This window comes from Myiozetetes cayanensis, unplaced genomic scaffold (genome assembly GCF_022539395.1).
Source record: "Myiozetetes cayanensis isolate MyiCay16 unplaced genomic scaffold, myiCay2020 scf2-11, whole genome shotgun sequence".
Lineage (NCBI taxonomy): Eukaryota > Metazoa > Chordata > Aves > Passeriformes > Tyrannidae > Myiozetetes > Myiozetetes cayanensis.
In genome coordinates, this window is record NW_026087411.1 from 32042377 (window position 1) to 32065798 (window position 23422).

Here is a 23422-nt window from a genome sequence, read left to right on the forward strand (position 1 = left end):
TCCAGGAATGATATACACTACTCTCTTTTCATGACACCCTACTTCTGCACTGAATCCAGTAGGTTTTCATATGTTTATCTACACAATGTTATTGGACCTGCAGATTCGATCTTAAAATTACATTCTCTTCCCAATGAGGGTAGTTTATCTCAGGCTATTTCATTTTTTTTAATTATTACCATGATGCATGAGGAGAGCTTTGAAATTCAATCTTCTCAAATCAAAGCAAATTAGCTTTTAAACAGCTAATATACATTCAACATTTTAAATTCTCAGATGACCCACACCCTCTTTTTTCGTAGTTAAATGGTGACAGGAAAGGAAAAAAAAAAAAAAGGAAAGAAGCAGAAGGAAATTACTCATTTCCTAAAGCAGATGTCTCCCAGTTATTTCACCAGTCCACCTGGTTTAGTCCTTACTACTACATATGCTTGTTCAGCCAAAAGGAAAGATGACATGGTATAAAAATCAACCACGCAAGTAAAATAGTTAAGCTCTCAGAATTTTTGCCAAATTACCTTTTTCCACTTGTGACAATATATGAGGAAGTTCTGCCTTGTCACCACTTAGTCATCAATTTGAAACAAAAGGAAAAAAAAAATAAAAACCTAGTTCCCAAAGATGAAAACAAGTTGAACTTAGCTATCACATATTTTAGGAATACCACCATCTGAAGATTTCTAATGCTAGAAGCTGAAGAAGAAGGAAAATAAACAATCAGGAAAAAGAAAACAAAAAAGAGAGACTGACACACTAGACTGACATACAGACCAGAGGCAGATCTTCCCTAAATTTCAGATTACACATTGAGAGGACTACAGACCTTGTGAGGCACAGAAAGGACTGAAAGAGACTGAGAGGTCACCCCTCCTCTCTTCTTTTTCCCAATAAAACAGCAATATTAATCAAAAAGTTTGTCCAGACTATCGTCAAACTCCTTCTATTCTGCGGATTCCACAGCCTCCTTGAACAATTTTTTACAGTGCTCTAGCCTTTCTTATTACAAAGGTATTCCTTATAACTAACCCACAATTCCTTTGTAGCAATTCAAGCGTACTACTGACCTGCTTTATCCACAGCAAACTCCCACAAGACATTATTCCTCTATGGATCAATTTCTAACATACTTGACAACTGCTACCATCTCTCATTTTCTCCCTCAGTCTCATTTTCACCAGACCAAAACCACCTAAACTTTTCCCAGTGTAACAGGCCATATCTTTCCCAACCAAATATAAGAAAGATATTAAAGTCTCCGAAAGTGTCCAAAGGAGGGGAATGAAGATGGTGAAGGGCCTTGAGGGGAAGCCATGAGCAGAGAGGCTGAGGTCACTTGGTCTGTTCAGACTGGAGGAGACTGAGGGGACAACTCATTGCAGATACAACCTCCTTGTGAGGGGAAGACGAGGGGCAGGCACTGATCTCTTCTCTGTGGTAACTAGTGACAGGACCCAAGGGAATGGCCTGAAGCTGTGTCACGGGAGGTGAAGCTGGATATCAGAAAGAGATTTTTCACCCAGAGGGTGGATGGGCACCAGAACAGACTCCCCGAGGAAATGGTCACAGCACCAAGCCTGGCAAAGTTCAAGCATTTGGATCATAGTTGCAGGCACATGGTGTGACTCTTGAGGATGGTCCCTTCCAACTCAGCATATTCTATGATTGTGATATTTTGCAGATATCCATCCTTTTTGTTTTGCTTTTGATACCCCTCACTTGGTCCTCATCTTTCTTTAAATACGCTGTCCAAAACCACACTATACCGTAGCTGAAGTTTGATTAGTGTTGGAGAGAACAGTATAATTACTTAATACAGCTTTACATAAAATGCTTCTATTGGTATAACTTATTTTTCTCTCCCTGCAGTGCACTACTCATACCTCATACTCAGAACCAATCTGCAGGCTAGGCCAAAGGGGCACAGATCTCCCAAATAACTTTCTGATTTACTGATACAGGTATCATCCCAGCAAAGCAAGTATTGAACATTGTTTGCATGACCTTAGCAGGACTGAACTCAGTCCTTACTCTGCTCAGAGCATAGGAGTAAAATCTCCTGCATTCAAACCTCATCCAACTAAAAATCAGGTAGAATATGATCCTTATTCTTTCTCTAAGTCACAAGCACAAACAAGTCTGAAAACTACATAGATTCAAAAAGGCAAGGCACAGCTAAGTAATTTGATTTTTGGCTTCAATATATAATGAGCTACTCTTCCTGAAGGTAGGTATCTTTGCTCTTTCCAGAAACTTTGTTACCGTGTCCTTGTGCACCTCACACCCAGTTCTCTTTTCACAACAATTGGGAGAAATTAAGACACATCAACAAAATTAAAAATAAGATAATCCAGGTTTATTTCATCCAAGACCCAACACCTTCTCCTAATGCTCAAAAGTACACCCCACAGTTCTGCATGAAGTGTACTTCTGCACACTCATCCAGTCAAACATTTAGAGCAAGATGACAGTACAAGCTGTATTTAACACCTATACAGCTATAGCAACGCATTATTGAAATGTAATTAATTTAGCATTCCTTCTAGTTGTTGTCGTTTCCGTAACTCATATTTTTGTTGCATTTGTATAATCTTACAAATATTTTATTAGCTAATGCAACTTTGACATTTGGTCACTTTTCAAGTACTCAGTTCTACTGCCTCCACGCAAACCAAAAGGGTTTCCAAAAAAGCAAAACACAATTCAGCGTGTGACAGTAACCGAACAGGAGTGTACGGAGATTTTTTTGTTGCCATTCTTATTGCCACTATTACACTTCTCTATATAACTCTTTCTGATTAGCCATGTCACTACATCTTCGCATCGTTTTCTCCTATCTTGTTTAGGTGCTCCTACCACAATCTTCTCCCTCCAATCTGAACTGAGCTCTCAGACTTCCTGCTTCTCTTGGGCACTTGTTTCTTTGCCCTCTTTTTAATCCCTTCTTGCTTCTTCAGCATGCTTGAGACAGGAAAATAAATCATCCAGAAAATTTGATGCTTCGAGGGTAAGGAAGAAGATATCTTCTTTTCAGTTATCTGGAAAAGTCTTTTCCTTTCTGATTATCACAGGGATACAAACTCTTGCTTGCTCTCTGTCACAGAATAGAACAGAGACAATTATGCTGTCTTCCTTATCATCACTCCTACCACCCTTCAAAAGACACTAAAATACAGCAAAGTTTATGGGATATTCTAGGAGACGCAAGTAACCCACTCTTCCATTCTCTTAATCTCAGTTTAAGATAAATGTGAACAGTGTACCGTTTGAAGTCATTTATTACAGCAACACTTGCTTCATTCAAGTAGGTTTCCTTCATTAATTTTGACAAACTCTCTGCTGTCTACAACACAGGTCTCTTGTGTTTTATATGGATGGCTGTCAATTACAAGTAGCAAAAGAGTACATGTAGGCACAAGTGCCAATATTGTTTAGAAAGACATTCATAATTCTGTTCACATGCCAGCGGAAACCCTTTGCTGACAAATTCCCTCACCGACACAGCCTTTTTAAGAGCAAGTCAGAAGACTTCACAGAAATTACCATCATTTTTGACCTGTGTAAATGCATAGCATAGATTTGAAGTCTAGGATCTCTGTCAGCAGGTTTTATGAACCCCTTTTTGTCTTCCTTGTCTTTTTTACCACTACAAATATTCTTTATATGCAATACTCAGGCAATGAACACCCTATCTTAAACTACAGCCATACTCCCTGTTTAAATTATTGTTAAGAACTCCAATCAATAGTTGGTAATGAGAAACATAACTATAATTTCCCTTCACATAGTTCAGAATGATCCAGAAAAAGGTACTAAGCCAAATAAATTAGACACTGCTTAGTGGTTTGATGTCTGATAGAACGACCTCAACTCCATTCAACTAAACTTATTGGGTAATAATTCTTTTAATCTGTTTTGTGTTTATTGGGTTTAAAGGTATCCACAAATGGATATGATGCTAAGGAGTTGATTTTAAGCCTCGAGTTCTACAGCTAATCAGTCCTAGGTCTCTTTTCCAAGGGACAACAAAAGTTAATTGCATGGAGCAGGCAGCCTAACCAGCACACTGAGTAGACTGTGCCCAACTCATGAAACAGGAAATGCTGAGGACATAAGACTGCTTAGTTCAAATCCATTTAGGGCTCAGACACATTTCTTTGAAGATCTGGGTGACTCTTCACTATAGCTGGATTCCAGACACCACTATGACTATGCTACAGCACCGCTTATAGAGCTTAATCCTGCAGGAGAGTTTAGTTGACTGCCCCTCTAAGGATAGGTAGGCAGTCAAGTGCTTCAGCTGCAGCTTCAGGTGTGAACTGCAAAATATTAGAACCCAAATAACTTGTCTTTTTCAGAGTGAAGCACTTCTTGTGAAACAGAACTTCAAGCTGTTCAAGAGTCTCATGCTTCAAAGTCCACATCCACACTTCAGGTTTGGGGCTGGATACAACTCCAGCTGTAAGCAAACCAGCACAGTATTCAGATGTACAAGTGTTTTTAGCTTCCACTCAGGTTATTTAGCTTCTTATGCACCAAAGCATATTTGGACCCAGAAGGTTTTCACTGGAAGGATATGGAAACAAAAGCCAAAAAGCCACATTTAAACACAGACATACATCTAAGGCAGAAGGTCAGTCTACACAATCCCTATCTCAGCTGTAATGAAGCAGCAGTGACTGCACAAGCCACTACAAGCAACTTTCTGCTGGAAGGTACTTCAGGTAGTGAACATCTTTACACACAAACTTACAGCCATACAGGAGCTTTATTATTACCAGCTAAATACAATGCCACTGCCCACTTTATCAACAAGACTCTTTCAAGAAGGTCTGAATTCAGCCTTTATACACTGAGAATAAGTCATTCCCACCTGATCTCACTCATTCAAAATTATGCATTTTGCCTAAGGTAATTACTTAGGCTTCTTTCACAACAGTAATACAAATAGTACTCAACAGTATTACAGGTTTTAAGCTGGAACACCATTGTTTCTTGAGAAAATAATTTCTTGAGACAGACATAAGCAACATAAGCAACTCTCTTAAATGAGAAAAGAAGTCTAAAGCGCAACAATCAATATTTATCATTTCGAGGAAGAAAAGTGAATAAAAATTAAAGTAATATTACCTTACTAAGTACATGCACTTAACATTCCATTTCCCGAAAGGAAACAACCGAACAGCACTAAGGAAGTCAACAAACTGTAAACAGTGACAAAGGACAGGACGTCATGGAATTAAGTTATAAAGGAACATAGCCACCTCTGCATGCTGAATCACCATTAAAAATATTCTCTCTCAGCACTGCATGAAGCCAAGACCTTTTTTTCCCCCCTTAATTTTCTGAGGAGGGAAAAAATGACAACAGAAACAAGGATGTCACTGATTCTGAAATCTCAGAATCACTGGGTAGTATTCTTCTTGCAGTACTTTTTTTTGTCAATATTTGTTCATTCCTTGTGGCACAGGCAATGGTACTGATAGAGAAGAGTACTATTACATCTCCTGTGAAGAAAACCAGACTCAGCTACTTGCAACAATCAGAATCAGTTCTCGGTATCAAAGACTTGTATCGTAGCAAGTCTGGAGTTACCTAGGCTAAGGGACTTTCCATGTTTGTGTGGGCTCAATCAGTCTCTATATCCACCTAAATTAACATTTTTCAAACACATCATAGAGGTTTTCCCTCATAGAATTTTCTGGAAAATCTCTGTTTTTCTTCTTGAGAAATTTTTGGATTTGGAGCCAATTCTCTTCCATTGCAGCAGTTAAGATACATTTCTCTCAATCTATGTTTTCCCCCAGTTACAGTACACTTTGAACTGATTTTAATTCTGTTTGCCAGATCACCATTCTGGTTTTCAAACATTTTTCTGCATGGTGCTGTATATCAGTCTCTGTCTTCATGTTTTAAAGTATAAAGATGATAATTCATTTTTGGGTGAATGCAGCATTTAAAATCATTTCTATAAAAGCACCATCAGCCTTTGCCTGTCACACAAACATTCAATTGATGACCTCAGGGCCATAAAATCTTTTGAGAGTCCAAAAGAGAAAAATACAGTACTTTTTTTGGGATGCTGATTTACTGGCCTCGTCACTTGTAAGCCTTTCATGGATACACAAACAATCATGAAGACAGCTTAGAAAGGGTATTGTTAAAATGCTTACAGCTATAGCATATTGAATGAAACAGTTTGTATTTATACAGAGCTATTCTGACTCCCAAGTATTCAAAGAACTCCATAGTCTTTTATAATTGCTAAATAAGTGACATTCATTTGTTAAAGTTATTTTTTCAGAATATGTCACTTGATTTTTGAAGCAAAAGCCAAGTAAATGTGCTGCTTGCTTTGATAGAGTTAGCTGCTTTAGTGTGAATCTGGTTAAGCCACTTAATTTACATCTTGAGTTGAGACTATTGTTTCCAAGTCCTGCTGGAGTCAAAAGTAAACTTTAAATGGCTGCTAAGAATTGCCATGCCGTTCCACAGCAGGATGGGTAATGCTCTTAAATGGGAGAAAGGAAAAGGATGCTTCACTAAACTTGTTTGGGTTTTGTTCTCAAAAAAACCACAGTGCTGTTTGACCCCGATGCTGACAGCATCAAATTTTTTCCTTCAACTTTTCAGAACGTCCCTGAAAAATCCATCCCAACTCTCAAACAGGAAGAAAAACTTTGAACACACGTGCAAATGTTTTGCATTTGAGAACACAAAACAAAAAAATCCCGGACATTTCTACACCTATTATTCCTAACCTTATTTCCTTGTATTTGATTATGTACAACTTTAGTAGCAAGACATGAATGTCAGTTCCCATGAGTGACTGAAGTGGATTTGACTCTGCATTCCCTCCAATTATACTATGTTGTGATTTTTCAGTTATTTCTTCTTGTTAGTCTTCTAACTTTCATTCTCTTTTTACCAACCTTATCCTGCTGGTTACACCTTGTTCAGAGTATAGCTATAACATCCTCCCTTACCTCCAAATTTCCCAAAACTTTGTTAGGAAAGTTTCCACTGTTTAACATCCATAAATCCACTGATAAGCAGAAATTACAAGGATCATGATGCAGTGCTCTAGTTAAGATGAGCCAGTGAGGGAATTACTTTGATGTTTATGCAGAGCAGTTCCACAAGCAAATATCAAAAGAAGGGTGGAAAGAATATCTAACCCAGTGAAGACCAGAGGGACACTTTCCTCTGAAGTCAACTCTGAACTCAGGTAGAATGTCAAATCATACAGACACGTTTATGGAACAAATGTTGTATCTCTGTGTGCACTTTTTAAACAGTAAAACACATATGTCTTTTACAGCTGTTTACCCATACTTCCTGGTGGGGAAACACTACCTTCATGAACCAAGTGCCACTTAATGAAGTCAAAATGGTGTTATTCCACAAAAATAGTTTAAATTGGAATTTCAAAGTGACTCCTGGTTTTGCTCAAATCAACCTATAAAGTCACCATTGAAACCAGCTTGTGTAAATTATGAATGAGCTTAAAGAAGAGCTTCTCTAAGTTATCAGTGCATTATGTTTCCAGTAGTAGGAAAGCTATTGTTAAGCCAAACTCGTAAGAGGGTATTCTGCACATCACAACATCACATGTAAATGCTGGGACATTTTCTTCCACATTAACCATATTTCATGTAAATAAACTCATGTAAAATTATGTTGTGAAATGAGGCAATATAACATACCCACAGTTAGAAGAATTACATGACTTTCATATTGTTTCAACTTCATTTTTACACAGGAATTCAAGTGTTGCCCACAGAATCATGTGCAGATCCTAGGAGTCGAATCTTCATACAGTTCATACAGTTCAACCTCTAGTCACAACACACACAACTAAGCCACAGTAGGGAGTTGCAAGCCCAATGTCACTGAATATTTTCTAACCTGTGCTACTTGAATTCAAGACATATTTTCACTTACTACCTAAAATGGAGGCAAGTCTCCTTAATGCATTTTATAAGAAATTTTGGTGAAGATCAAAAAAACTCCATCTACTTAAAAGAAGGGAAAAAAGTCTGCCACAGTATTTAATTTTATAAACTTAACACACAACTTCAATTGCAAAATTCACATACTTGTCATATTGTATTCCTGAACAGAGAGATTAGTCTCATTTTCCTTCTTATCCTCCCTTCTTCCTTTGGATAACTTCATTATATAAACACATGCTTTATTTACTTCACATGATAACATTCCAGTTCGGGTAAAGTACTTTATTGCTCCTCTTGAATTTTTTTTCTGCTTTTAGTACATTCTGTGGTCACCTCAGGCACTAATTAATATATTTTCTTGACATGCCTCTAAGACAGAGAAGTCGTGGCATCATCATTGTACTCATGGGGAACTGTAGCCTGGTGAACAAAGTTGTCCTACATACGCAGGCAACTGATTTCACTTTTTTCAGCTCAATGAGAAAAATGCACAATGCCACTAAAAACTAGCCCTCAACCATCTCTGGCTGGAAAATGAAGCCTGCATTTTCTGAAGAACCATTTAGCACCAGAAGTGGGTAGAGTGAAAATGAGAACTTGCCAGCCTCTTACCCCTGTAATGAACGATTCTCACAAAAACTATGCTGAAAGGAATTCCAGGAAAAGTATGTTCAGTTTAAAATTTGTTTATTATCTTATACTTCTACATCTTAGACCAAGAGAAAAAGCACAGAATTCCTTTAACTAATTTTCTTCAGCATTGCCTTTATAAAGCCAGGGAGATAAGCACTGATTAAATATTTAGAGGATCCTTGCCCAGCTGACTAGTAATTACTATTTAACAGTGTCATTAAGAGAGTAGTAGGAAATGTCTGAGATAGATGTACTTGAATTACTAAAAATATCTTCCTCCTGTTTTACAGGCTACTAGGTTGCAAGTAAAATTTTACAGTTGAAATTTCTGTGCTGCTGCCATTGCTACTGTTAGAGAATTTTTAACTCTGGCATTCTAAATATTTAGGCAGATTACATGTCAAGTGTGACAGTATGTACTTTTAAGCAAGTAATGCATCTCTTGAGAATTACTCAGTTCATGGTGAGCTTATATATTGGCTTATAAGACTTATATTTGGCTGACCTCACCTACATATTATCGTATTTTTGATATTTACATTACAAGTGTTGAGATCCACACGATGGATCCATTTTTATTTGCTGATCATATCAATTCCACTGCAAGCTAATTTTTATCACTACATATTCAGTCTTCCTAGTGGCACAAAACCATGTTTATACTTTCTCTGTAGCTGTCAGCCTATTCAACACGAGTAATTTTTATTTGTTTGAGAAGTCTCTGAATTTCCAAAGCCTTATCCTTAAATATTTGCTAATTCAATACAAAGATATCTGATGATTATTTGCAGTAGCTTAAATATAACAGCATAATGATTAAATAGAATATGATCAATGCTTTGTAGTGTAATATCTTTTACAGACTATTTAGAAGCATGCAAGCTGAAGAGCATTTCAGGTCTAGAAACAAACACTTTAAAATTATTCACCATCATACTTGTGAGTCCTGATTTTATTTCCCTTCTATACTGAATGTAGTGTGAGCCCTTTGAAAAAATCACTATGAACAATTTCAACAGCCTCACCTATTAGCCACAGTGAATCAGAATTTCAAATTTAGTGGTAAGAAATTAAAATTTTTATGTAAGCTTTATGACTCCTTATGCTAGCTAGTCTTTAGAGATGGCTTGTATCCCACAGGACAGAAGTTCAAAACGCTTGATAGTAGAAATGGCTACTGCCAGGTAAATTGATTTCACAACCCAGGGTAACTTCAAATCCTATTATTGGAACCCAAATGGCTTACTGAATTTTCAAGCTCTGTAGATGTGATATATAACTTCACAGTAAAATTCAGCCTAAAAACCCAAAAAAGAACAGAACATTTGCTGTCTTTAATAAGACTACTATACTGCATGTTCTGAACATTATCAGAGAAGGGAAACTGCTCGTAAATACAGAATAAACATTCTGGGAGGAACCTTAAGTTAATTTTTATTGAAAAATGTTTCAAGTGAGTAATCTTCAGTTTTTGGAGATAGTAAGGTAAAAAATGTTGATCTTACAACACTATTTTGGGGCATTCAAATGTGACTGACTTTCTATGAATGAGGAGATGCTCAGAAGCACCTACTCAGGGCTGGCAGTTTTCCTCCCCTTCTACTAGTACCCCACATCTCATTTGCCTCTGCCAGCACAGACCTGTCAGTAAAGGTAACTGAAGACTGACACTTTTTCCAGTTTCAGGACTATCTATTTCATGTCACCAGATGAAAATAACCTAGAGGAGTCGAGAAAAATCACAAATACCAATTGTAGCTATACCTAGAAAACAAAAATTTGTTCTATGGCATACATCTTTCACAGATGCCAATCTCTGTCACAGTTTTAATACCTTACAGTAAAATGCATTGAAACATTCAGGAAAAAAATAACAGAATGACTTGCTTTGCACTCCATGTTAGTTGATAACTATGAACTCTTGGGCAATACCACTAAGTATTACCTGGTTACTATTTTTTCTCTTTGAAAAAAAATTACGTAATGATAACATAAAAAAAACTGTGAAGCATTCAGTACAAACTTTTTGCCTTTGCTTTTTTAGTAAAATTATTACATTTTCCACCTCTTCCTTTTCAAGTATTTCCACATTGTCATTACCAAGTCCATTGCTCAATGAAATAGGAGACTCTGCCATTGAACAAGATTATACATTTAAGAGCAGTGACAAAACACCCTGAGATCATCAGCCACTCTAAATTAACTAGACAACATCAATTGTGACTTAAGTACAAACTAATTCACAGAGCTCATCTCTCTGTTCAAGACAGGACTAGGAACTGCATATTGGTGGTTATCATAGAACACCTGACATGAAGGTTCACATCTTACCTCATTGTAATTAATTCAAACATCCCTAACATGAAAATACTGACAGTTGAAGTTTAAGACTCACTTTTTAGCAAAACAAGTAATCTTCTATTCTTAGGAGTTCATTCCAGCACCTCCAGAAACCAGAAGTCACCCTAAATAGATATAGCTAGCCAAGTTCTAGGTCTCCTCATCAGGTAAGGAATACACAACCTTAAACTCTAATAACAAAGCTCAAAGTGCCCTTTGAACTACTAAATATCCAAATTGCTTCATCACAAGTTGCCATCACTGACTCTTACGTCACAGATGTAGAAGTGGAGGCAAAACAGGTATTATGACCTTTTTTAGGCTGCTGAAGAGCCCAGTATCAGAAATTTCAACACTGTCTAAATAGCCTTACACCTAGCCCTGCACTTTACCTCTAAGTCAACACTTAAGCCATGGATGATCTTATCAGGCCGTAAAATCTGTTTTAACTACCTGTCCTCCGTTAGTTTTAAGAGTCATAAGCTTTTTGACAAGGGTAGAATGTTTTACTAAAGCACTGCTCAGTGAGGGGTTTCTTAGAATTTGATAAAAAATACTCTTTTTCTTCAGCTTCTGGTTTTCCTTCTCCTTTTCATGTCCCTCAGAATACTGTAATCAACAGTGGGGCTCAAATAAGCTAGAAAGAAGTGGAAGCACTGGCTCCTTTGTCAAACAGCTGGATGAAGTTCTCATTCTACTATAGAAGAAGAAAAAAAATCTCACAGAACCTATTCATTTAGTGGCAGCCTGGTACTTGCAATTAACACTGAGTGTTTTTGCAGGTAGACTAAGTCAAAGAGCCTGAAAAAAGGGGGCAAAAGTAAGGATTTTTTTGGACAGAACCCAGCCAGGAACAGTCACTTCAAACACTGGAGTACTATACAACCTGGAATTCGCGTACTCTTTGAGTAGCAAGAGTCAGAAGTGAGGAACATAATCCAATCCCAGTGGCCACTAATATTTTTTTAAGGAAAATTGCTGCTAATTGGAAGAAAAGCAATATCATCTTAATTGCAAAAGGGACTACTAGTTCATGTTGACAGTCTGATTAAATATATTTCTGATGCTTCTGAGAAAGGGAGTTACTGCTTAGCAAGAAGCATACTTCACCACTCTGAAAATGTTAATTGAAAGACCTCCAGCTGCCCACTGTTCTTCTCATCAGAGGCAATATTCTCATTTACCATCTATGAGCTTATACTTGTGAAAAAGGAAGCAGAGAGTTGTATTTCAATATAAATGGACAGAGCCCAAAGATGTGCAATGCAGAAATGAAAAGATACACAAAGAAATTATATTTAAAGATTTAGAAGTAAAGGCTCTTCCCTAAAATCTCAGCAGAACGTAATTCTCTCTGCTACAGCAGAGGAAATCTGTCAGGAGACTGCAAGTACCTTAAGGTCTCAATGTTAATCAGCCCATTATTTAACTGCAGGAACTTTTCTTCAAATCAAGCCAGCAGACGCTCTGTAATACCTAACCCATAATTCATCAAGCTCTTCATCTTCTAAGCCAAAACTTGTCCTCAAGCTCCCCACACAATAGGGCATGAGCCAAGGCCACAAGCTGGGCACCTACACAATCCTTTTTTAATAAATATGAAGCAGAAACTCTTTTGCAGCCTCCATACTGTGCAAAAGTTCATAAGCACATAATAAATTAAATATAGAGAAAAATAGTCACCAATGAGACCACAGTCCTGGACTCCAGCTTTCCAAAAAGGATATCCATCATACTGACAGTGAATACACTCATAGTTATGCCTATTCTAGCAAAGTCTTCACAAAGCACCTTTTATCTGAAGGAAAAACTATCATCTAGAAATAGCATGATGAAATTCCAACTATGAATCCAGGAAATCTGTTTTGCTTCTCCACAAAATGCAGAATGTTGGAGCATGTGCTAATCTAAAAATTCTCATGTATAATTATTTTAACCTTTTTCTGTCTTGAAGTGTCAGTGCAGAAAATTTCAAGTTCTTAAAAAAGAGGGGTGAGGGCTTTGTGGGAGGAAAGAAGGGAATATGCTTTTCGTAGTTGTACTCACATCGAAAAGGTGACGCTGGTTGATCCTGGCCCAGTCTCAGTGGTAATGAGCCCTCAGTGGACTGTTCTCCTGAAATCACTTTTTTTACTGGATAATATTTGGGTTTAATCACATATTCCTGTGTTTGGCCATGATGGAGATTCATCATCAGTGTCTGAGACGAAATCATCCTGTTTTGGAAAAAGATAGAAAAGACAGAATTATGTAAGAATTAATAAATTAGACTGAGAAACTACTGGTAAAAACCCCGAAGACAAATTCATCTGTACTCCAAGTTCTCAAAATACCATTTACAAAACTTATTAGCTTCCAAGTAAGCACCTGATTTTCTACACACTTCACATTTTCATTGTCTTTTGTCAGTTCAAAAAACACCCAACAAATAAAATCTGGAGGGATATATCACTTCCTTTTTTACATGGTAAGAGAAATATCATAGATAGCTCAGCAAACACGAAGGAACAGGATAAAGCCCTGCTCAAAAACATGAGTTGCAGCTCAACTTCATTAACACACAGAGCAGCAGTGCATTCAAACCTTTCTCAATTTCTTACAACTGTCAATTCACATCAGGTATAGAAGTCATAGCTAGTGTAGATCAGATTGTAAAGACACATGTTACTCAAAGAGCAGTATCAATTACTAACTTAGTAAGAGCGGCTATTAAGACTACGTTGTCCTTTGCTCAAATGAAGGCATGAGGAGTGGGATGCTTAAGCCTCCCTCACTTTATTCTCAACTGAGAGTCTGTAAACCATCCCTCAGAGCCACAGTTCTGTAGGGTAAATAACTGTCCTCTGAGAGTAACCCTTGAGCCCTATATCATACAGGACAGCTGAGCAGCACTTTCCCACAGCAGTGAGACTGCTGAGTTTCAGCTAAGAAGTTAGATGACTACTGCATTGTTTTCTGACATGTGGAGCCTGAGCCAGCCCTTATCTCCAAAGCAATGCCTAGTTCCTTGGTCATGTTATTCAAGATGCTTAGTAACTGCTGTAGCAAATGGATTTGTGGTTAGAAAAAACAATGGGGTTTTGTCCTACAAAAGATGCTCTTGTTAACTTGGATAAGTTTGAGAAAAAGAGCATTCATTAACAGTGACATTCTGTGACTCGTAAGTAGAACAGAAACACAACTGCTCATACTGTCTTCCAAGTCAATTTTTTTAAATATAGTCCTTACACAGTCTCACTACGTTCAGAAAAAGTCCTTTCCCCAGACTAAGAAAGAGTACTGTCCTTTCTATGTTGTCTTGAGGTTTCCTACCAGCTGACCCAAGAGAGGGTTAAGGAGGTCAGGCTCAGAATTCAAAACAGTCTGCTAAGAATTATGACCAGGAAGCCCTCAGCCTGAGATAAAGCTGAAGTTGCTGCCTTCAGTACTGCTTACCACTGAATTTCATTTCTTTAAAGAGTCAATGCAATCATTCTGACACAACCTGTTTTACCTAACAGACCTCACCTGATGCCTAGGTCGAAGGACATCCATTTCTGTTCTTGGACGAGCGTGCCTATTCTGAATGTATAAGCAGGCCTTGACAACAGAGCTCAAAATACTAGACACAGGTGCTGCCATTTCGGTGGATGAATGTTTTTTGTTATGGCTATAACACACTGTAAAGCATTAGAGAGTCCCAGAACGGTTAAGGTTTGAAGGAACCACTGGTGGGATCAATTGGTCCAACCTCACTATTCAAGCAGGGTCTTCCTAATCATCCCTGATTAGCAGTCCTCTAATCATCTTTGCTGCCCTTTGCTGGACCTTCTCCAGGAACTTTGAGTCTTTGTTGTACTAAGGAGCTCAGAACTGGATACAGTACCCCAGATGGGGCTTCACCAGAGCTGAAAAGAAGTGCAGGATCACCTCTCTTAACCTGCTTGCAATGCTCTTCCTAATGCAGATCATGATACCACTGGCCTTCTTGTCCATAAGGACACACTGCTGGCTTAGGGACAGCTTGTTGTCCATCAGGACCCCCAGGTCCTTCTCCACAGAGCTGCTTTCCAGGAGGTCAGCCCCCAGTCTGTACTGCTGCAAGGGGTTTTATTCTTCCCCAGATTCAGGACCCTGATTTGCCTTGGTTGTTCTCTGCCCATCTCTTCAACCTGTCAGGATCTTTCTGCACAGCACTCTGGGATATTGGCCACTCCTCCCAGTTTCATATCGCTAGTAAATTTGCTGAAGAGGCATCTACCCCTTCATCCAAGTCACTGATGAATAAATGAACAATACTGGACCCAGTATCAACCCTTGGTGGACACCACTAGTGACAAGCCCCAAACCAGACCCTGTGCCACTGACAAGGACCCTCTGGGATCTGCCATCCAGCCAGTTCTCAATCCACCTCACTGTCCACTCACCCAGTCCATGCTTCCCAAGTTTGCTTATGAGGTTGTTGTGAGAGACAGTGTTGAAAGCCTTGCTGATGTCCAGGTAGACAATATTCACTCTTCTCCCCTCATCCATTCAGATAGCTTTGTGATTGTAGAACACAATTGGGTTGGCCAAGCATGAATTTAGTGAATCCACGTGACTACTTTAGTGAATCCATGCCAACTACTCCTGATCACCTTCTTGTACTTCCATATACTTAACGATGGACTCCAGAATGAGGCATTCCATTACCTTTCCAGAGATTAAGGTGAGTCTGACTAGCCAGCTGATCCCTGGGTACTCATTTTTTGCCCTTTTTAAAGACCAGGGTGACATTTGCTCTCCTCTAGTCCTCAAACACCTCTCCCGACTGCCATGACCTTACAAAGTTGATCACGAGTGGCCTAGCTATGGTGTCTGCCATCACCCTCAGCACCCCTGTGGATGCAACCCATCACAGCTCACAGTCTTGAAGATATCAAGTTTGCCTAGGTGATCTCTAACCCAATCCTCCCTGATCAAGCAAAAATCTTCTTTCCACCATTCCCTTTCCCTGGTCTCCTGGGTCAGATATTACTCAGGGTTGGGTTTCTCAGTGAAGACTGATGGACAGAAGGTGTTCAGTAACTCTGTGTTCTCTGCATCCTCTCTCACCAGAGTCCCTGCTCCATTCAGTAACAGGCCCACATTTTCCTTAGTTTTCCTTTTGTTATTGATGCATTTGAAGATGGTTCTCTTGATGTACTTGATATCCTTGACCAGATTTTTAATTCCAGATGGGCCTTGGCCTTCCTTGTTGCATTTCTGCATACTCTGACATCTCTATATTTATTGTAAGTCGTCTGTCCCTGCTTCCTGTCCATCTCCTGTTTGTTCTTGAGTATTGATAGGAGCTCCTCTTGGTCATCCACGCTGGTCTCTTGCCCTCTTTGCTCAATTTCTTGCTCATCAAGATGCACCAGTTTTGAGCCTGAAGCAAGTAGTGTTTGATTACTGACTGTCTGTCTTGGATCCTTCTTCCCTGCAGGCGCATTCCCATGAGATTGGTCCAAGATGATCCCTGAAGAGGCTAAAGTTAACTTCCCTGAAGTTCAGGATTGCAAACTTAATTGCTGCCCTGCTTCCTTCATGCAAGATACTGAACTCCACAACTTCATGGTCATTGTAGCCAAGGCTGCCCCAACCTCCCCATGTTCAAAAAGGCCTCCCTTGATTGTTAGTATAAGATCCTTTTATTTTTATTACCACTCTTTACATTGCCACATACCCAGTCACACTGTAGCCCAACTGTCAGTCTACAGTAAATTCTATCATAAAACTTGAAATTGTGATAAAATTAAAAAAAAAAAATCATTTAAAAAAGCCAACAACACACCACGCCACTTCAAAACTATGAAAACCATATGCTGGATGTTGAAAGCTTAACCACCAGAATTTATAAGAGTTGTCTCTTCCTTCCTTCTCAAGTACTGTAATTTTCTTCTATAATTTAGTTTGCATTAAATATTAATGAATTACTGTTAAAACAGCAAAAAAGTAAGCTTTGTTTTGCAGTAGAGTGGCTTACTCCTCAGTAGTACACAGGAAAGCTGTAATCTTTATTCTAGAAACTCCAGTTCTTTAAAAGAAAACACCTTCATATGATGAGAGCTGTTAATCCTCACTTCAATATAGACTAAATCACTTATTATTGAATCAAGTATATGCTTACAATAGTCACATGAAACCAAAGTTAAGACCCTTTTTCTTGCACAATTATGCTCAGTTTTGATGAGCATAAGAGATCCTGAGTACAGGTACACATGAGAACGCTCCAAGTGTTTAGATACTGCCCAGTATCGGGCATCTGCTGTGACTGTGCATGTCAGCTAATTGGCAGTAGGGTTTTGTCAACCATTAGACCAACTTGACTGGTCTTGCTCACCAGAAAAGCAGTTCCAGTAGGAGCTGACGTGGTCAAACATCAAAACATTCTCAAGATCCTTCTGTTCTGTCTCTTCTTTTGATAATCAAAGTCTAGTTCTTAGAGATGTTAGCCCATAATGCAAAGGATACTGCATACCTAACCGAGATGCTGCATCTTCTACTGGAACCGAGGATACTCCTCTAATAACACAACGGGAGCAGTATGAAATCAGTCACATAGCTTTTCAAGGACTTTGGTATAGTTGCTAATAAAAGTCATGGATTTTTTTCTTCCTAGATCACGAGGCCCTTCAGTGCTGCAGGACTTCTAACATATGAATTCTAGTGGGCTCAGTGGCCCTGGCACAAAACAGAAGCCAAACCCGCTACTATGCTCAGATTCATTTAGCTGTCCCAAGGCAAATGGCTCAGGCAGGTTATCCTGTCTTCAAAGTACACTAGGGTAGCAACACTAGGCACTGAATGGAGTGTTTTCATCTAGTCCTAGTGTTGGAATATCCAAATAAATAAGTAGCAGAATAGACTAATTTCCTTAACACCACTCAAGATTCGAGGCCTCTAAGAACAGTCAGTGTCCTTCTTGCTACCACAGTCCACAGGAGTATACTTGAAGTAGGTCACAGACACTCTAAACCAGGTTTTAATTATTTAAAACAAAGAAATTAAAGGCATATTCATCAACTCAGGGCCACTCTACTTAACATTAAAAGATAAATAGCTCTTATCTACTAATAACAATCGTCACAAGTGTGAAGGTATTTTATTGTTTCCCAACTTTAGCATGTTGCTTATTGCACATTTGAACACTACACAACTCAGTGGAACCCCTTGGCATTGCTGAAATACAAAATATTTAAGTATTACTAAAGCTTCCTGTAACACTAGTTAAAAAGACGCAAGAGACAGTTCCAATCTTTAAGTTTTTTATGAAATGGACAAGACTAAACAAGGTTTTTGCATTACACAGGTTGATCTGGCAGTTTTTAGTTTGACAGTCAAAATTGATACTAACTTAATAAACATGAGGAAAACTTTCTACTCCTGAAGTGTACACTAGGTAGAGAAGTGTCTAACTGCATCTTCAACAAACAACCAAGGTGATAAATACTCATAAGGTTACAAGAGCACTACAGAGGGAGAAGAAACATTTGAAGCTATCATGTGAAAGAAAGTTCCCTTGCTTGATAAAAGCAAACAAGGAATGTGATCAGAATAGCTCTGGCAAGAAGAAATGAGACCAGCAACATATGGCATGACAAGTACTGTCTAGACTCAGATGAACCTCATTCAGGCTACTTTATTTTATTTACTGTAAGTCTGATGGTCCCATGCTTAGCCCACAGCTAGTAACACATAAAAAACTAGGAATTGCTAACACTGTTGTTTCATGCAAGTGTACAAATTAATACCTTCTTCACTACCTCCTCTCAAAGTCACAATGAAAAGTCAAAAGGAGAAGAAAACCAGCATTTTCCAAAACTATGAGATAGTAAAGAAAATATCCAGGCCAGTTCAAAAGGCACAAAAATAGAACTAAATCCCCCCACACACACCCTGCAAGTTATTAAAATTCAGTTGTTGGCTCTGCCTGACCTTTGCCAGCTGTTTCCTCGTTCCACTGCTTCTCTGATATATATTTTTTTAAGATACATGAAAAAGTTTAACTTCCCAGCTGACGATGAACAGATGGGATTTCTTCAAAAGCCTTTTACATTATCATACCTAACATTAATCAAGTATGGCCTATTTCGTAAGGTCTTACCAGTCACAAGAGATGAAAGGGAGGAAGTATTCAGCTTTTCTTTCTTCGTTGGAAAAATTCTGCACAAAATTGATTTTATGTACAAATATGTATTTTTAATGCATACATAAAAGTCCTGTCCCTGAAATACAGTGCAAACCCTGCAAAACAAGCACTGGAGACCTGCCTACCCTAAAACAATTAGGGCTGCATTTGTATCTTAATTATAAAACTGCCTTGACTTTTTACCTTTGCAATACATTTTTCCCCATATCTTTCCAAAGATATTGTTTGGATAAGACTAATTTGGTGTTTGGATGTGATTAATTTGTTTTAAAACGATACCTTCAAGTTATTATTTCTTACTTTTTTTTTTTTTTACCCTTTTAAAGGGTTAGAATGTTATTTACAGTACAGACAAGATCTTTTTTGATCATTATCAAGTTGATTTGGTTTGTAAATAAGGTAATACCACAAGTACAACAAATCCTAACAAAGATATTTAATGATTTAATGTACAAGATAAAAAAGGTTAAACAGGAAATCCAAATTGTTTATAAAAGGTACACACAGAAACGTGAGATAAACTTTTGTACGCATGTACCAGTTTTTCCCATCTTATATACAATTTCTGTGGTAAAAGCCTTGTCCAAGGCACTTTCAAAGACCATGTAACTCTTAAGTGTTCGCTAATAAAGCTAGCCCTGTATTTCCAGACACAACTGAATTGCTCATTGGTCACAATCTTTTTGCCAGCATAAGCTGGTCTAATAGCTGAACAAAAGCTCTGTGACACGACACTGAAAGCTTAGCACAACATTGATATATTCCGTCTTTCATATAACACAGAAACTGAAACAGGCAGATTATGAAAATTCTTCCAGGTTTCTAAAGACATACACTAAGTCTTCCAGAATCCCAAACAATGTTTAATTTCCTAGATGTCAAAAAGTGCAAAGAGGTGTTAAGGTAAAGAAATATATCTTCTCGTTGCATATTCAGATACAAAGCAAAAATACAGATGCTCAGTCACATAACATGAAGGAACCTACAGTTCTTGCAAGTTATGTAAAAGTAGGCAAGCATTCCTCATATAATTCAGCATTCAGAGATTAAATTTGAAGACTATTAAATTATAAATGGTAATTCTCTCTGAGGGGAAAAAAAAGGAAAGCTTGCCTAGTACATCTTTTCCATAGAATGAATACAGAAAGTTTGTTCCACCCCCACTCCCACAGTGACATCAAGATAGGAGTCATACAAATTTAAAAAAAAAAAAAAGTCTTCTTAGAGTATTAAGTCTTAAGTATCCTCAAAGTAGACAAACACTAAAGGAAACAGTATGAATAAAGGCTAGAAAAATCTGATATGAGACAATGATGAACACAAAACAGTCATGAGTCTGTAAGTCTCACAGTAAGAGCAATTCACAAACTCCCATTTTCACCATGAACCAAATGAACAACTAGGAGCTACAAGTTATTCATTATTCCATGCACACTTTCACCAACACTTAAACAATGATGCTCTTCACAAATCCAGATTAATTAATTTGATATCTGGAATATTCTATACAGATTCTCAGCCATACATATGTCTTCAATTAGCAGCAAAGTTCAAGAAGGAAAAAACTCCACAACAAAAAAACCTAGGTGTGTCCACAACAAAAAAACCCACAAAAGTCAGGTTCTTGTTCTTGTTCCCCTGTTTTTATTCGTTTATTGATTATTTTGGGATTCTTTGTAGTTTTTGTTTTCCAAGATGCTGCATTTGCTAATACTACAATCAGATAAGACACTTGATCAGTATCAAACTCAGTAATTTAGTTTTTAAAAGAGTGGCTACTTATGTCAAGTATTTGCATTAAAAATTGACCTTCAGATATTATGTTGCAGCACTGAGTCATGAAAAAATTCACTAGTCAGTAGCAAATTTACTTAACTAAGCAATTAGTCAGTTCAACACAATCTCCAGTAAATTCACTTACGTTATTCCCTTCTCTGTCATACAATAAATTTTCTACAGAAAAATCACTTTTGTTTTCATAATACTAATGGTACATTACACTGACACTGTGTAACAAAAAAAATTACTCAGATAAAAACTTATTAACTAGTGGTATTTTCTAATCTGTCCACCCATGAGAAAGACTTTGGGATTAGAAAGGCATGTTGAAATGACAATTCAAAACAGAAACAAACTCCCACAATGGATGTTTTATGATAAAGGCAAATAAGCACAGCTGCAGCAAAGCAAAACCATGCATCACTAATCTACTCCAATTCTTGAGCATGTTAAACAAAGCAGGAGATAAAGAGCCCAGGAGGTTGATATAATTTATTTGAAATTTGAAAAATCCTTTGAAGACTTATCTTACAAGAGGCTATTGAGAAATTCTAAACTATAAAACAGTGTCTCAAGCTTAGAATAGGCAAATATATGGAACAGAAGAGATAAAGTTAACTTTCTTGGACATATAATTACAATAAAACTGTTTGAAGTCTACAAACACATACATGATTTGGTAATATGTCACTTCAATTAATTAAGTATCTTAAAAGTATACATCATTTTGTTATAGTAGTTCAGCAAACCCTCAATTATAATTTTGTCTTTCAGACTAGCATGTATATATTTAAACAAGATCAATTCACTTTGAGAATACACTTACATCCTTGTCTGAATTAAGCAGAAAACTGTCATTTAGAAATATAATACCTAAATAAAAGTAAAAGTGCCACTAAAGAACATAAAACCTTGGTCTATCCTTGATATTCTGACATTAATTCATAATTATGAAAAACAAATGCAACCAGCAAGTACCTACACCATCACGTTTTTGCACAGATGCAGATAGATTAGCAAAAGATGTTTCTAGATATAACAAGCTGTAGTGAAAAAAATGTTCTACAAGTATGATCTTGGTGGTATAAACAGAACTGCTCAAAAGGAGTCAGATATAAGGAACACATCATAGGTTTATAACCTGTTTATAAATTAGACTCATGTACAAGTAGGAAAAGACAAAAAACCTGTGACAATTAATAATGGTTAGATAGGAAGACAGGAAGACTCCGAGGACCTGGACTGCAGATGAAATCAAGCACCAATGAATATGACCATGTGCCCCAGAAGCAACCAGAACTTGTCACACACATAACTGATGTCTACGCTGACTGCAGCCAACCAATCAAGAGACTCCAGCATCAGCCCCATGAAAGTTTCCAGTGTAAAAAATTGGACTAAAAGATAAAATTCAAAGCATTACTGAGTGCAGAGAGCTGAGGGAAAACAACAAGGAAGGCTTTTAAAGGCACTGATATTCACAAAGCTAAGGGTGTCCATGAAGTGCCTGGGTAGAGAAAAGCCAGGCTCTGGTCACAGAGGAAATTCCTTAGGGAATGTATGACAAAGATAAAAAATAACCCTTAATTCAAAATTAACTCCAATTAGTTCTACAATAAAAAAGAACCACTTTCTCCACATACTGCACAATCAGAATTATGACAAGATATGATCAATCATTATTGCTTTCAAGAATGCCAATGTAAAGGGGTGATGAGCACACCCCAAATTCAAATATGAGATCACAGAAAAAAAATCTCAGAAATCCTTATGCTTAAGAATATCAGTTTCCCAACATAACAAAATATGTAAACAGACCTTACTTTTCTCCTCCGAAGGAAGTGTCAGGTGTGCAAGTCAGAGCACTTTATCCCTCTGTAATACATACTGATTTCTTACATTAGCAATTACTAGCAGATGTATGACGATATTGACTCTGCCAAAGTGTTATACACAAGAAGTGCCATGTGCTCATATGAGAACAAATGATGCCTTCATGTTTGAATGGGGGGACAGTTACTGCCCATTAAGAATCTTACTCGCATTTATTGAAGGTTTTCTGATTTTACTTGACAAGAAGTGTAACATGCATACTACTTTATGATGAGCAAGTCTTGAAAATTTCAAGATTAAATCCAGACTCCATCTTCATTACGTATATTTATCAGCAGAAGCTCTTTTTGGTATATGAAATCAGCAGTAAGAAGACTGTACTAGCTACAGGATACACTTAATGAAACACCCCAGGGACTGCTCTAAGTTACACCACAAAACTTAGCAACCCTAAAGAAGCAGAGTCAGAAATAAATAAATAAATAAATAAATGAAGTACAAACCCCAAAGTTTACCCAAATTCTCCACAGTAGTCACCTAAATTCAAGTGATGAAACAATGGCATGCTTCCTGCCACGTCTGGGAAGTCTGGAAGTGATGCAAGCCAAGAACAGAAGTACATGTTGTGCTGTACCCCAGAGGATGAAAAGATGAGTGGTGAAAAGTTTTGTATTAGGCCAAAAACAATTTTAACATCTAAGTTTTTAAATGTATAATTACTTTCTTAGCTGAA

The 23422-nt window shown here is 37.6% G+C and overlaps 1 protein-coding gene across 7 annotated transcripts in view; it reads right to left on the bottom strand.

Moving 5' to 3' along the window:
- The window catches only part of LTBP1 (latent transforming growth factor beta binding protein 1), a 188647-nt gene that overhangs the window by 128164 nt on the left and 37061 nt on the right, over nucleotides 1–23422 (bottom strand). For all 7 annotated transcript variants that reach the window (XM_050315045.1, XM_050315039.1, XM_050315040.1 and 4 more), the window contains one exon: nucleotides 12972–13141. In XM_050315045.1, coding sequence (XP_050171002.1) covers nucleotides 12972–13141 — 170 coding nt within the window. The remainder of the gene's footprint in view (nucleotides 1–12971; nucleotides 13142–23422) is intronic.